The 16,845-nt window shown below is 21.4% G+C and overlaps 1 protein-coding gene across 1 annotated transcript in view; it reads right to left on the bottom strand.

The window, feature by feature from the left end:
* Window positions 1-2,680: 2,680 nt before the first annotated feature.
* LOC129611582 (transcription factor mef2A) overlaps window positions 2,681-16,845 on the bottom strand; it is an 81,955-nt gene continuing 67,790 nt past the window's right edge. Inside the window, exons 3-6 of the mRNA XM_055524790.1 lie at window positions 10,853-11,004; window positions 7,522-7,744; window positions 5,677-5,918; window positions 2,681-5,170 (exon numbers count right to left, since the gene is read on the bottom strand). Coding sequence (XP_055380765.1) covers window positions 5,084-5,170; window positions 5,677-5,918; window positions 7,522-7,744; window positions 10,853-11,004 — 704 coding nt within the window. The 3' untranslated portion in view covers window positions 2,681-5,083. The remainder of the gene's footprint in view (window positions 5,171-5,676; window positions 5,919-7,521; window positions 7,745-10,852; window positions 11,005-16,845) is intronic.

Below are 16,845 nucleotides of genomic sequence, written 5' to 3'. Positions count from 1 at the left end.
TTATAAATATGTGTATATATTCGTTTTCAATTTTATTTTATTTATGTAGATCTACTGTAGAACATTTGAAGAGTGCAAAACATAAAATTATAAATTATGTCATTTTAATTAAATTTAAAGTATACTATTTTGTTTGATTTTCTTAGAATCAAAATTTGCTTGTCTACGAAATTTATATTTTTCTATTATTTTAGATTCTAAATTTTAGATTTTTATTACAACAACTACATTTTTGTTTTAGTTTTCATCTACCTTTTCAACTACAATAATTGTATGTTTTTTTTTTTTTTTTTTAAGAAAATCTACTTTTTTATTTAAGAAATTTTAAGCAAAAAGTATTTGTTTTTCTCAATTTGATTTTAATAATTTTTTAGTTAATTATAATTTTACAAGTTTTTGTTTTAAAGTAAGTTTGAACATGATTTTTTCTCTATAGTTTTTTTTTTTTAAAGGTAACTAATTTTTTTAATAACTATTTTCTATTCCATTATCTTAGAAGAAGAATTTTGAATTCAATAAATGCTCTCTATATTTTTGATATTACTCTGCGAGTTTAACTTGAATAAAGCTGAATTCGTTAACAAGCTGAAGCTTTTATAGCTAAATTTTCTATAGTAATTCGGTGTATTGTTGCATTATTGAATTCATTCTAATAAATCGCTATTAGGTAAGTTATAATATGAGAAATTAATAATAATTTGAAATTGGAAATGAAAACATAAATCAAAATAATTCAATAAAATATAAGAAGTGCTAATGATTTAGCATAACAATTTCAGTTTAATATACAGTTTTGCCTATATATAATAATCAAAATAATTAAAATCTTAAAATAAAATGTGGAATCCCATGGAAGCCCAAGTTTATTTCTACAATTTTTAATTTCTTTTCAATTTTTTTTTTTTAATTTTTTGTTTTATACTACATATTATTATTTAGAAAAAATTATGACTATTATTGATTTTTATTAAATTTCCAATTAATTTACATTATATAATATTATTCGTCACAATTTTTTGTATTCTAAAATTTGTTTTTTTTTATAAATTATTATATTCGCTATATTTTTCACTGAATATCTTTTATAATAAGCATAAATGCAAGGGACCAAATTTATAGCCAATATTTATGTTAAATTATTGCATAAAAAATTTTTATTTCTTTTTCTTATACTTTTTCATAAAAGCATCCTTTTTTCTCTAATACTTAATATTGTAAAACATTTTTTATTAAGTATTGTTACAATAAATTTTCTTTCATTAGAAATATCATTCATAGAATATTTTTGAAATAAAAATTTTAATATTTGAAAAATGAGAAAAAGAAAATTAAAGTATTGATAAAACTGGAAAAATTTTAAGAATAATTGTATATTAAAATTTGGCAGTGCAACATTTAATTATATATAATTAAATAAAAAGAAAAATTAACAAATAAATATTCGAATAAAAAATAAATAGAATTTTTAAAAATATTATTAAAATTGTTTAAGAAAAAGCTTATAAATTGGCAGCTTTACAGAATAAATGAAGTTTAAATAATATTTTTAATTTTGAATACGGCGTTAAAATTTGCAAGAAACAAAAAGTATGAAATATAACATGGTAGAACTAATTTTTACATAGCAAACGTCTCAGAGACCTTTAAAAATTTATTTTTTGTATTAAATAAACGATTATGGCAAATGTAAAATATGACAATAATATTCCTCTATAATTACGAGTACTAATTACAATATCATCTTTAAGTTTTCGAGATATTTGCATACTATTTTTTCCAATTTTCTTCTTAAACAGTTCTATTTTTATTTGAAATATGTTGGTTAAATTGAAAACATACCAGAAATATTTTAGTTCAGGTTTACCAGTATTTATTAATTAGATTTGAGTCGGTTTCCAATTTTTTTTCTCTATACCATTCATTAAAATTTGAAAATTAAATTTCAAAATAACAATATTTTAATTAAAATTTCATCCCTTTATATATTTTCAGTATTATGAAAATTTCGTGTTCACATAATAATAGTTAGTTTTTGTTGAAATATCTTTTAATGTGATTAGTTTTCTTTAATAACAATATTGTCTTACAGTTCTTATATTAAATATCAAATATTACCCTTAAAGCTGTTTTTTTCTTTCTTAAATTAATGTTTTAGTTATATTATGATTTCGATATAATTGACATCCTCTTCAAATCACAATATTAAGAATCAATTCAATAAATTTTTACATTTCAGATTTTAAGTAGTATTTCATACTATATATTATACATTACAGACATAAGTATAATAGGAATTTTCAGTAAAGTTTTTGATTTTCTCAAGTATTCATTGTCCTATACAACACATTAAAATTATTTAAATTATTCGTTGGTAGATAAATTTCTAAAGCAAATAAATCTCAGGATAATAATTTTCTAAAAAAAATGTATTTTTTTCCTCTTCAAATCTAGATATTCTTGTAAATTTCCAAAAAGGTAATAGCAATTCAGCAGTTTAGATAAGATTTAATATTCAGAGCAAATAAAATTTGTTTCTAATTAATATTTTCTTAAAATATTGCAAAATAAGATAATTATAAACTCTATAAAGAATTAAAATATTTTAAAATAAAATAAAAAAAAAAAAAAACAAACAATACTAAAGAAAATTGTTGCTTGAGTTGATCTTTTATTTTAAAAAATTAAATATTTTCATAATATATCATATTATTTTGTATTTATTTATTTATAATAATATTAAAGAAATGCGCCAAAACATAAGATGTCCAAAATTAAATAGGCGTTTTTAACATAATATTTTTATAGGTGATTTTTTAAAAATTTCTTTTAATTAAATTTTCTTATAATTTGAGTTTCTAAAATATAACAAAAAGAAAAAAAAAAGAAAAACAATTCATCTTATAACAAAATAATAATTATAATAATTAATTAATTCATTAATAATAATAATAATAATAATATAAACAATTATGCTAGTAATCATTATGACAGAGTCAGTGATATTTAATGTAACATTGCTTTTTTGTATTAAAAAAAAAATATAATTTTTTTTTTCTTTAAAATATCATTTATAATAGTTTTTAAAAGATAACAATTTATTAATTTTTTTTTATTTTTTCAAATAATGCTACAACAAAATATAAGGGTTTGTGAATTAAGAGAATAATTCAAATCTTCAGGTTAATTCTAACTTATTATAATTGAAACATTTTATTATTTTAATCATTTATTTAATAATTTTTAAGTTCATCTTAGTGTCTGTCTTTAATTTGAGTTGGCATAAAAAAAAATCGGGGTAAGAGTTTAAAATATAATTTTAGTATAAGCATACGATTCTTCTTACCATGTTCTGCAATAATATAAAATTTAATTGTTATCGGCATATTCAATTTAAATTTTTAACAATTTGAAATATTTTTTTAAAATCAAAATTTATAAGAATAAAATTTTTGTAAAAATTGTTATTAAATATTACAATAAATTAAGATTAATTTAAATTGAACATTGAAGTTTTTTTTTTTGTTATAGTACAGAATAATTAGAACATTTTTGAACTTTGTATTTATTTAAAGTAAACAAAAATATAAATTTAGTTTTTATATATGAAAAATTCAAAAAAATTTTTGTAAATTTTAAAAATATTCTTGATATCTTAAAAAATTGCAAGTACATGATTGGTTTTAATTTCATTTTATATTTAACAAGAAAACTCAGATAACAAACATTCTTTAAAATATTTCTTTTAAATTCAAAGCGTACGCGGGAAATGCAAAATGTTGTTTTTTCAAAAATTCAATGTGTTTAAATTAGAAAATAAAATTTTAAACATTAAAAGGCAATAATATAACGCGCTGCAATCATATTTTAGAATTAGATATTTAATTAATAAAATTTCAAATATAATTGAGAAAAATAAATAAATTTCTGTAAATCGTAATAAATACAATAATTTAAATTTTTATTAAAATAGATGTAGAATTTTGCAATCATAATTAAATAAGAATATTTTATTAAATTATAAAAATTTTAAATTCACATAAGAAAAAAAAACAGACAGACAGACATAGAAAAAAGAAAAAAATATATCAAAATTATAGAAAATTAAGAATAAAAAAGAATTTATTTATTTTTTTGTCAACCTTTTCTCATACTAAAATTTCAATTATATATTAAATTTTTTTCATTTAAATCTTTCATATCCTTTTCATTTTCTATTTCGTTTCTAAATTTTTTTTTTTATTATATTTGAACAATAATTAATATTTTCAATTCTTTTTTTTTTGTTATTATTGTTATAATTGCAGTTGTTTTGTTGTTTTATTAGCTAACATGTTAAATGTTATTTAATTATTTTGTAATTCAATTTTTTTTTTAAACTTTACTTAAAATATTTTTCTTATTCCCATAAAATTTTTAATATTATCTCTTTTTTTGATAATTTTATGTTTCTTTTTGCGTTAAATTAAAAACTTGTGTTTTTTTAGTATTAATTTTTTTTTTGCATTAATTTAAATTTACAAGTTTACATTTAATAATTTCTCTATACTTACAATTTAGTTTTAATTTTTATATTTATTTTTTTTTTGTTTCATTAATTTCTAATGTCCGTTACTTTCTTTAAATTAAATTTTCTTTTTAATTTTACTTTGTTTTTTTTTTTTTTTTAATTTTTTGTATAATTTTATAACATTTTTTTTTAATTTTCTTTATACCTTCCTTTTGTTAAAATAAATAATTCTTTTTTTTTTTTTTTAATTTTTTTAATATTTATTTATTTTAAATTGTTTTGTTTTTTTTTTTATTTTGTAAATTAATTTAATATTTAAATTTATATTTAAAGTTAGTTTGTTTCATTTGTTATTTACTTTTTTTTTACTTTAATAATGAATTTTATTTATTTTCTTCACAATTTTTTGATTTATAAATTTATTTATTACAATATACATGTATTCTATATTTATTAATTTGTATATATATATATATACATATATTTCTGAACATATATATAGATATTTATATGTATAACTTTTTTTTTTAATTATTTTTAACATAATATTCAACAGCAACAATAAAACAGCCGACATTACACTTCCTGATATTTTGCAAGTCGTGCACGCAAGTCCATATTCTCTTGTTTTAACTGCTCGACCTCTTGATGTAAGGTTGCATTCTAAAATAATATAGAAAATTAAAAGTCAGGTTAAATTTAATGGTCGTAAGTATTTTGTAAAAATTATTTAAATATACATATACACAATTTAAGAAAAACATTAAAAATAAATTGTTTCATTAAATGTTACAAATCTTACTAGGTACATGCTAAGATTTATAACGTTTAATCGTGCGTGCTACATTACATATATTTATAACGTTTAATCCATGCTTAACTAATGCTTTAGTTCGAAATATAGACCAGCATTTCAATTATAAATGTATGTAACAGAGCAATGAGAATTAACGTTACGAATGAACTAACGAAATTCACAACTGAATACTGGAATGACCTGGATTTGGTATTTTAAAATTTTATAATATAAAAAAATTGGAAACTTTATATTTGAAAAATCAAAATTCTATTATAGAAACCCACGTAATATTTTATTTAATTATACAAAATTATAATATATGTAATTATGTATATGTATATAATTTATTAGTATTAAATAGATATACTACCTCCTTTTCTAAATATCTTGCTCTCATAGCAATTTGATTCTCTTTTTGACGTCTAGCATCTCTTGAACGTTTGGCAGCAATATTATTCTTTCGTCTTCTAGCCCAATACTTGTCATCTTTGAGTTCATCTGGAACAAATTGTTTTCTAGATTTCTTAATCATCGGTTGAGGTTTTAATTCCTCATCAGAAAACGCTCTTGTTCGAGGATCAAAATCACGGCCAGAGGAAGCAAATGAAAACGCTGAAACATCAAATACTTAAACGTTAACAATGTTTCAAAAACTGTCCATAGATAATAAAAAACGATAAAAAAAATTGATAACAAAAACAAAATAGAAGCAAAATATGATGAAAAAATAAGATCGATTTAAAAAAAAAAACAAAAAGAACAAAAACAAACACAATAGAAAATTAAATGAAAGCGTCCAAAAATATGAAAGACTTTTTTTTTCGAATTCATTAAAATTTAAAAAAATTAATTAGCAAAAATTTTAAATTTATTTAAAATTTTTGTCTTCAAAAATATTTAATAATATTATGCAATACTCGATTTAATTTAACAAATATTAGTTTTGTTTCAATTTAAAAAAATTTTTTTTTTAATTTAATTTTCAATTTTAACAACTTTATCGACTGAAATTTCAGCGCTGTCATTTGATTTCTTATGCACTTATTGATTTAGAGGGGTAATATATATATATATATCTATATATATACATATATAGATTTTGAATATTTACATAATTTAATATAAATAAGTAAGAATTTTATATTAGCTTTAGGTGTATAATATGAATTAAATGCATTCAACAAATTTTAAAATAAAAGCCATTGTTCCAAATAGTCAAATTGCTATTCGGAACTACTGTTAATATTCCAACGTTAATGTACGGTAAGTTTATTCACATCGTTACATAAAGACCGAAATGGATTCTTTAGAAGAATATTTGATATATCAAACTTGAGGAATAAGAAATTAATATATAAAAAATTCTAACACAGTATGCATTATTATTAATCAATTAATATTATTGAATTCCGTCCGACTAGTTTAATTTAAATTACATTTTCAAGAGCTAGCTCAAAGTAATTTACAAATCTTAAAGTTAAATACAGCTAGCTCAAAATTCACTAATATTAAACAATATGTTGAATGCATTTATTCTTTATTTATTGAAATAATGTGTTAAGTATGTAAATGAAATAATTAAGCAATTTAGTGTTTATAATTAATAAAAATTAACATATGTATGTAAATATTTTTTGTATTGAATTAGTATATAGACTCATCATAAAGCGAATTCTGGATATAATACTACACTGAATAAGTTTATTTAATTTTCAAAATTTTGCAAAATTTACGCATAAATTTGACGCAACGTTATAAGATTAAATATTTTAATTATACAGTATAATAGTTGATCCAAATTTCGCTATATGTACATATGCACATTTAGTAGAATAAAATAAAAATGTTAGTAAGAATGATCAATGTTAAACAAATTCAAAAATACATCAATGCGTGGTCTCCAATTTATTATTTAATTGTGTACCGCAGATGCATAAAAGCATTGATTTACAACTGAATTTGCTTATATTTCATGATTGAGTATGGTTAAAATATTAAATTAAATAATTGATAAAAAAAAAATACTCAAAATAGTTTCTTCTTTTTTACTTTTAATATTTTTTTAATTAATAGTTTGATATTCTGTACTAAAGTTGAGTCTCTTTTTTATATTCGAAATTTTTACTTAATTTTGGACTTGTAGATTACAAGAGAGAGCAGGGTGATTTTTGCATTTTATTTTTTGTTTCCTCTGGCTACGTTATTGCATACTTACTTGATTCAGCAGGGGAAGGTGGGTTAATTGTATCAGGGCTAACACAGTCTGATGGTGATGGTGAACGTTCACGTTTGGTAACATGTCCTAAACCCAATGTTAATCCAGCTGAATGAACTAATGAATCAGAACGATGTCCAAGACCAGCTGAATGACCTAAATGTGTTCCAGGCAGGCCATCTGGTATATTATTTTCTGATAAAAATTCATCTAAATCTGCATACTGTTATTAAAAAGGAGAGAGAAAAAAATAATAATATCAATTTAACGAAATAAATAAAAACTACAACAGAAAATATCAACAAACTTTCAATCGATAACTTCATGAATGAGTTGAAGATTGGATGAAAAGCAGAAACTGAATAAAATATTAAATGAATTAATGATACTTGGTGGAGTTTCAACTGAATTGTGATAAAATAAAAAATTTTTCATTGTTTTTCAATGTTCTCACATTTTTTATGACAAAAACATGTTTCGGAAATTAGATAGCAAAATGGAAATAAAAAATTTTACAATATTAAATTAAAAATATTTAGTAAAATAAAACGTTTATTTATAAAAAGTCTATTAAAAAAATTTGATATCTATACATTTTGGGAAATTATTATCGTATAAAAGGCTAGCTTTGGAATTGTTGGTATAAATTGGTATAACTTATAGAGGCCCTCATAATAATTAGGGCCCTTACATGGTACATGAAACTATGAAATTAATATATACATATATATTTTATAAATCTGCTTGTTATACAAAGCTTTAAAAAAATATAATAGTTTTCATATCATTGACTTTACCCACATTTAGCTTTATGTTTTATTTTTAGTTTAGTAAAATATGTAGTTTTAGTTTAACACTATTGAGGAACTAAATTCTACGGCTTTTTTAAAAGAAATATTGAAAATATGTAGTTTTAGTTTAATACTATTGAGGAACTAAATTCTACGGCTTTTTTAAAAGAAATATTGTTTTATTAAGTGCCTAATTAAATTCAATAACTCTGCTAACAATAACAATAGCAGAATGCTAAACTTAGAAATTACACCCGATTGAATTGAGTATAATTAAGGATATTAGAATGAGTACATAGTTGGACATTTGCCAGCTGAAGTTCAATTCTGAGCGGACAATTTAAAGTGAAAATATCTTTATCAAATATAATATTCTTGATGAAGTTCATATTATTTACTTCTTACATATATGTGTATGAATATGAAAGCATCTAATTTATTTTCAAAAATACTATTTTGTAAATTTTTTCATTAATTTCAAAGCCAGTTTCATATTTTTATTTGGAAGAAGTTTACATATCTATATACATAGTTATAATACACATATGGTCCTATTTAAATTTTTGCATACTTTAATGTTTCTTTTTTTTTGTATTTATTTATTTCCTTTCTCTGTTAATTAAATATTCTAATTGATTCAGAATGTCTTTTTTTTTTCTTCTGTAGATTATTTATTGTGTTTTTTGTATTAATTTATACGTTTTAAAATCTCGCGAAGATAAATAGTATGGGTACCTAGTTATATACTATATAGTTAAAGTTAAAAATACCCTTGTATGTGTAAACTATGCGTATTAACGAGCTAGAGCTTCTGGTTATTTATTTTTGCAATAATTGTAGGATATGTTTTTGACAAAATTAAATCCAGAAATATATATATTAGGGTGTTCATACATATTTTCACTTTTAGCAATTAATTTAGAGGTTGAAATTTGACTTCAATCTTATCATATCAGTTGTTAACAAAAACAACTTTATATTTATAAAGCATTTTAAATGGACACAATAATCCTATTTTTCGATTGAGGTGTATTGTTGCATTAAACTTCAATTTACCACTCACATGTACCCTTATGTTTTATATTTGCAGCCAACATGATGTAATTTTGTTTTGTCATCTTAATTCATTTAAAAAGTGCATTTTTTTGGCGAATTACTATAATATCTAATTAAAATCATTATTTCTGCTATTAAATATCATATTTATGCTCATACTTACTCCTAAAACACATTTGATACTAATAAATTTTACTAACTTTAATCATTTCTGTAACTAGGTAGGTAGGTACGTGCTTATTCACTGGTCATTAGCATGAGTACGATGCCATTTTCATGTTTTTTGTAAAATATTATTCCATTCAATATTAAAATTAAACGTTTTCTTAAATGTTTTAATTTTTATAAAAAAAAACTTTAACTTTTGAAAAAGTACTTTTCAAATTATAGCAATATGGGATCGCAATGCAACAGTCATTAATTTATTTAATATTTTATTTCAAGCAGTGACATTTCTTATCTACAATTATTGACATTCGCTCTAATTGATTTCCAGCTGTGTTTACACTGAAAATAAACAAACCATTTCGACCCATGGTAGAGCAAAAACATTTTTAGAACATTTTTTTTGAATATGTGAAATATTTATGTATCTACTCCAAAATATGTATCTCGCCCCCTGTTTATTGCTTTTTGGAAAGTTTAAAAACCTCTGTTGGAAAGGTTGTCATTTGTTCTAAAATATAATTTTAATATGTATATTTTAAATAAGGTAAATTGAGCGACCTTTGTAGATTTGGTAAAATTCGTCACACTTGTCTTATTTATGTGTGCAAGCTACTCCTGAGAAACGAAAACTGCACACCACAGAGATTAAATAGCACTTTAATTATATTATAAATATTAACAGCTAAGTAGGCTGTCAATTTTGCTGTTGCAAAGGTTGAAATTAGACGTCAAAAAATATAATAAAATAACATTAGAAACTACGTATATATTATGATCATGAGTAGTTTGCACACGTAAGTGGAACGCAGCTATTTAATACGACAGATAGAATAATTACGGTTTGTCAAAAAATTAAATAACATAAAATTCTTAGTTAACAAAAAAAAGTTTTTATTTTATGGAACAAAGCTTATTATTTTTTTTTTAATTAGATAAATTAATTAGAGACATTCGAGATAACTGATTTTTAAATAAGATATTGTATGATTTGTGGAAACAAATAATAATATGTGTGAATGCAAATTGTAATTGAAATTTACTAATTATACCTAGTCATTCGAATTATTAAAAACATTTTTGTGCCGTAAGCGACTTCCAAAATAGTATATAAAATACGGAATTTGGCTACCTAATATGTACACATATGTATGTAAGTATGTGCTTAATAATTTACGCTTCATATTTTACAAAGTTTTGTCAATGATATGCTAAAACTATTTTATTTAAAAAAAAAATTTAAATTTATGTATGAATATTTTATATTTGTTTTAATATTATATAATTGTAAAAAAAATTGAAATTGGAAGTGTACTAACTTGTGTTACCTTAAGGTCAGCATCGTATGGCAGAGTTTTATCCCATAAAGTTGGCCCCAAAAAGGCCGCTTGTGCTTCAACATTCCATGGATCACCATCTTCTTTAAATTTATCATCACCGCATATATCTTTACTGTTACTTGATTTGTTACCTATAAAAGAAATATCAGTAATCAATAAAAATGAATTTTTTTTGTATCCTAAACAATTACGAATGAAAAAATTTACTTTTATCAAAAAATCAAAAAGCTTAAAATACATACTACATACATACATATGTATTTATTATTAGCTTATGCTTAACAATGTAAGTATACTTGATAGCTATTATTTTTGGTATAGTTATACCTAATAAATATTTTTTTTAATAATTTTAGCTGGACTTCAGAATTGTAAAATTATCGCAAAATCATTGGAAATAAAATACATTTTATGACCATCCTTTAAAAATGATTACAATTCATCAAATATTTTTGCTATACCATTAAAATTTTGTTAGGAGAACAGACTTGTTTTCACATTTTACTATAATGGTAAGTAATTTTTTATATGAATTAATGTAATCATAATTACTGTATGACTAATTGAAAAATTACAAATATTTGGCGTACAAAATTAAGAATTCTCATGATGTTCATTTGATGTATTGTTATTAAACAATTGAGAAAAATATTTTTTTGAGATTTTCTGTTGAATTTATCAATAAGGAAAAGCGATCTCATACTACCTACATTAAAAATAACAGAAAAAAGGTTTCATCTGAAATGAAAGTGAAATTTCTACTTTCCTTAGTTTTTGGCTTTTCTTATTTTGTTTGCATGTGCAGAAGGTATATTCATATGAACATAAGAAAATGTATTGATGTACCTGTTTACAATATAGTTTTGTAAACAATATTCCCTTTTTTTAATAATCGATAAAAAATCCTGTTTTGATGCTGAACAAAATTGCAATTAAACAAGGGATAAAAAATATTGCTTAGGATAATTTATTATTTATTCGATTGTATAAAAGGTAAATAGACTAAATACATTGTACTAGATTTATTTAATGGAAAATTCACCAAAAACGAACACGAGCAAAGAAAAATCAAAAATTTAGATGATGAAGCAGAATTACCATTATACATACATGAATACATTTACATACTTATATGTATTGTTATGCAAACAAGATAAAGAGAATAATCAAACAAGTCATAATGTTTGATTAAACCAAAAATGTTTTCAGTTCCAATTGTAAACGATGAACTTATGTGAAAAATGTATCAGGATTTTATAATATAATTACCAATACTAAAGTAAAAAAAACTATAAATATTGTTTAAATTATTATACAAAAATATTTTTATTAATTTCCAATTTCTTTTAGCATTATACACATATATCGGCGCCTAAATTAAATAACATTCAGGTTTCATATAAAGGAATATATAAATACGAGTACTATTTTTTTTAAATATCTTCATCGCAAACTTCACAACGGAACTTATCTTCCAAACTTTAAATTTATTTAGAGAAGAAATAAGCAAAATCTTTCTTTTTATAACTTTTCATCATACTTTTGGGTTTGAATTTGAATAAGAGATTATCTTAATACAAACATTTCACATTTTAATGCACACCATAAAATTTTTTATGCAAAATAAACTATTTTCATTTCGTATAGGAATACATTAATGTTACTTTGGTTTAGAAATGAAGAAAATAAAAAACTAAAAGGTAAAAAAATAAAAGATCAAAAGATTGTTTTAAAGCAGGAAGTTGGAAAGTAAAATGTAAAATCTAAGAGATTGTAAAATATTTATTTTGTAGGTTTAGTATACCGTTCACTATGTTTGATACGTACATTTTGTTTTTAAGGAAAAAAATTTCAAAATCCCGTTCTATATAACGGGAAATTTTGTAAATTTCCTTTATTGAAAACCATAAAACCAGAAAAACAAAAGGAAAGTGAAAAATTTTGCTGCACCCCTTTAAAAAAGCACATTTTGTTTTTTTTTTTTGTGGTTGCTATTTCAATTTACACAATAGTTCAGTAATTTAATGAACGTCTTGGATTACTTCGTAAATTTAAAATATAGGCGAAAAATTAAATTTACAAAATTTTAATGTAATTATAATCTTGTTTAAATGAAATTTTTCTATTCGCTCCAGAGTTCCATCAGCTTACATCTTTCAATATAAAAAAGGGTTATGATAACAAGCTTATGATTTCAATACAATTTCATTAATTTTTAATTAGAGAATATTTCCAGATATTTAAATGATAAATTATCCAATTAGTTCATAAAACGAAAACGTGATAAAAAAGAAAAAAAGAGCAAATTATAAAATTGAAATTTTAAATAATTACTGAATTCCTTTGAACATATACGCTATTTTGGCACTATCTTCAATTTCTTTACACAAGTGTAGGTCACATTTCATTCATAAATTTTTTTCAAAAAATGTACATACATAAAATGTGTTGAGTTTTTTTTTATTCATTTACTTTATTTTATAATTTAGTTAATTTATTTGAATAGAAATCTTTGTTTTTACTAACAATTTTATTAAAATTAAATTAAATTTTTTTTTATGTAGTTTATTTTTAACAAATTTGTTGCCAAAAAACTGTCAGTGCACCACTTCAAAATCAAATTTTATGTTCACTTTGAATATTTTTTTTTTTTTGTAAAAATACATTTTAAATTTAAAATATAACGAGTGATTTCCCATTATAAAGAATGTATACACACATTTAAATACTTTTGTCATTAAAAAAGAAATCATTAAAAAATGTACACTAAAATAATATTTAAGCATATTTTATTCGTTAAAGGTTAATATTTTCATTTAACAAAATTCTATATAACGAGTTTTATGATATTGGATTTCGTTACATAAGCATAAATATTTAGTTTTAATTATGGATTCTTAAATTTGAGAATTTAGATTTGATTTGAAATTTAGACCTGAGAGGTTTTATTGGTATGGCAATATTTATTATACAAAATTTTGAATTTCAAATTTGTTCGAGTTTTTCGGAATTATTTGTGTATACCATTTCCGTTATATTGAATTTGAAGGAGAAGAATGATGTTGAGCTTGATCATTCTCATAATGGAATTTAGAAAATTCTTAAGTTCATTGCATTTGTAAATATTTTGAGAATTCAAATATGTAAATTTGAATTTTAAATACTTATAAAAAATATTTTAATTGTGAAAAGTTTTACTTTAAGAATATTTCAAAGAATTTTTCAATTTTTATTTAATAAATACGAAAATAAAATTGAAAAGCAAATAGAAAAAAACTAATTACATCAAGATTTTTTTCTGTTCCCAATCATTAAATTTTTCTTTTAAAAACATTTTAAAAAGAATTAGAAAATGTTTAAAAAAAAAAAATTGCAAAAATTTTAAATATTTAAATAAAAAGTGAAAAAGAATAAATTCCAGAAAATTTATTTGAATTTATCACGTTGGTCTTCATTTAAGTTTTGAGAAATTTGAAACTAAATTTTGTTTTTAATAATTATAAAAGTAATTTTAAAATATTATAAGTATGAGAGTTATTGTATAATTTTTATCATAAAAGAAAATTATTTTTATTTGCAATATTATAATTTTTATTTTATTCAAATCAGCAAATATAGATATTCGACTAAGATATGAAAACTAAATATATAAAAATATTTCAAAAATTTAAGTAATGTTAAGTACTTTATTAATCTGTTCGTTCTACTGGCTCTGAAACGATTTCCTGTATATGTATGTATGCATGGATAAAGTAAAATATATGTATAATTCGAAAAACAATCTTCTAGATAACATTATTTTTCACAGCCGTTGGTTAACTAGGAGCGGTACAGACATAGGACCATAATCTCACTCAGAAAATTAAAAATAATACAAAATGAAATATTCTTATATAGAGAATTTCGTTTTACAATTTCAAAAAATTATGAAAGAACTGATCTGATTTTAATATTATAAATAAGTTTAATTCATATTTTGTTATAAATTAAATCAAAATTCTTTTTTAATTAAGAAAACAATTTGTATTTAGCAAACAATTTAAAATTTATTTTGAATAATTTGAAATATAATCAAGTATTCCACCTATCTTAAATTATAAAATTTAATTGAGAATAAAATATGTTCTTTATTCTTAATCGATTAAGACATCGTAAAAATAATAAAATCGTGTATGATAAATTGACCAAGAACTTGAAAATTTTAATTTCATTCACTTACAAACTTATAGATAATTGTCATTAAAGTCAAAAAAAATATGTTTTACATACTATACATAAAGTAAATGAAGCCCAAAAATCATTGTTTTTCCACAAGGTTTTCCTTTTTTCTCTTCACATTTTCTATGTGTCCAATTTCCTTAAAAAAAAATATTTCCTTTTTCATCGAACATTGTACATATTTTCCTATATCCAATCGGCTGTAATATGTTTTAACAATATCTTAGTTATTTTAAAAATATTGTAATGGAAAAATACACAAAAATTAAATCTATTAAACAAAAACACAAAAATAAATAAATAAAAATTGTAAAAACAATAAAATGAAAAGTTGACATATCACATAAATAATCCGGAAAATTGATGTTCCTCACCCAAGGTTAAGGTCACCTTATTACAAATAAAGAAATTAAATAAAAAACAATAAATAAAACAAATATTTAAAAAAACACAATAATAAATAAAATCCAGTAAATAAGATTCACCCCACAATAATAATAATAGTGACAATCTGGGCATTAAAATAACCAAACGACGACATGTTTGTGGAAAAAAAAAACTTATTTCTTTATTTTGTTTTTCTACTTGATTTAATTCAATAATGCAAATTAGATTTTTCATTTACAATTTACAAAAAAACTTAGAATAATGCAATTAAAAATTGTTGCGAAAGTGTCCATTACAATAACTACCATATATATGCATATAAATGGATATATGTGGGTACGTTTGAATAAATGCATATTCAGTTGACTTTTTGACATATGGCTCACCAGTTTTTTATATAATAATATATTATTATATGGCTACAGTGCTGTTAAAATAAAGCTTAAAAAAGCTTTTTCTTAAATTAAATAATAAACACCCTAAAATTAACACCTACATACATGTGTTAAGTGTGCCCACACTTTACAAAAATAAACAATACAAAATAGACTGTACACTTTCACCCCACAATAATTTTGCTTTCTCGTACTATGTGATTAGTTTATAATTGAAATTTTTTTGTGTTAATTCGTATTGGGTATAGTAAATCTCTTTTTCAATTTATAATGCGAAATTTTAATGGCATACTATATGTAAAGGTATTGAGAATTGAATTAATTTTCTAAACCTACCTTAGCCTCTTAAATTTATACTGTACCCAAATGATGAACGAATATGTCATAAAGTATGCAATAAATTGCTTTGTTATTTACATATAAAAAACACTTGGTTCTAATAATTTTAATTTTGTGAGGGTATAGGAAAATTAATACGATTTGTTTTGTAGATTAAAATTAAGTTTTGTTTTTAATTGTTAAATAAAGAGTCACAGGAGTTTTATTTATTATGAGAGAATAATTATGATAAAAGTAGGCCATACTGAGTGAACAATATCGAATTAATTAATCGCTTATATCAATTTTCGAGTGGATATTTAGCATAACTAAAATAAATTCATCTTTTACAATTTTAGAATAATTTTATTTATAATATTTTGTCTAATATTAAATTATGAATTCTGAATGTTATTAAAATATTATGGTATAATATTGCATTAAAATTTTAAATATTTACTTAGTATCTGTATTACATAATTTATTTCCTTTATATATTCTCTGCTCTTTATTCATTCTATAAAATTTTGAAATTAATTTAATTTTTATTTATTTTAATTATTTGTTCTTTTCTATTGCAAATTATAAAATTGAATGTGTTTGGTACTCGTATATACAAAGAAAATTTTTCGAACTTCAATTGCAATTCATCAT

The sequence above is a fragment of the Condylostylus longicornis genome, unplaced genomic scaffold (assembly GCF_029603195.1).
Source record: "Condylostylus longicornis isolate FDR11 unplaced genomic scaffold, ASM2960319v2 ptg000053l, whole genome shotgun sequence".
In the NCBI taxonomy this organism is placed as follows: Eukaryota; Metazoa; Arthropoda; class Insecta; order Diptera; family Dolichopodidae; genus Condylostylus; species Condylostylus longicornis.
This window is presented reverse-complemented; position numbering and strand designations above follow the sequence as displayed.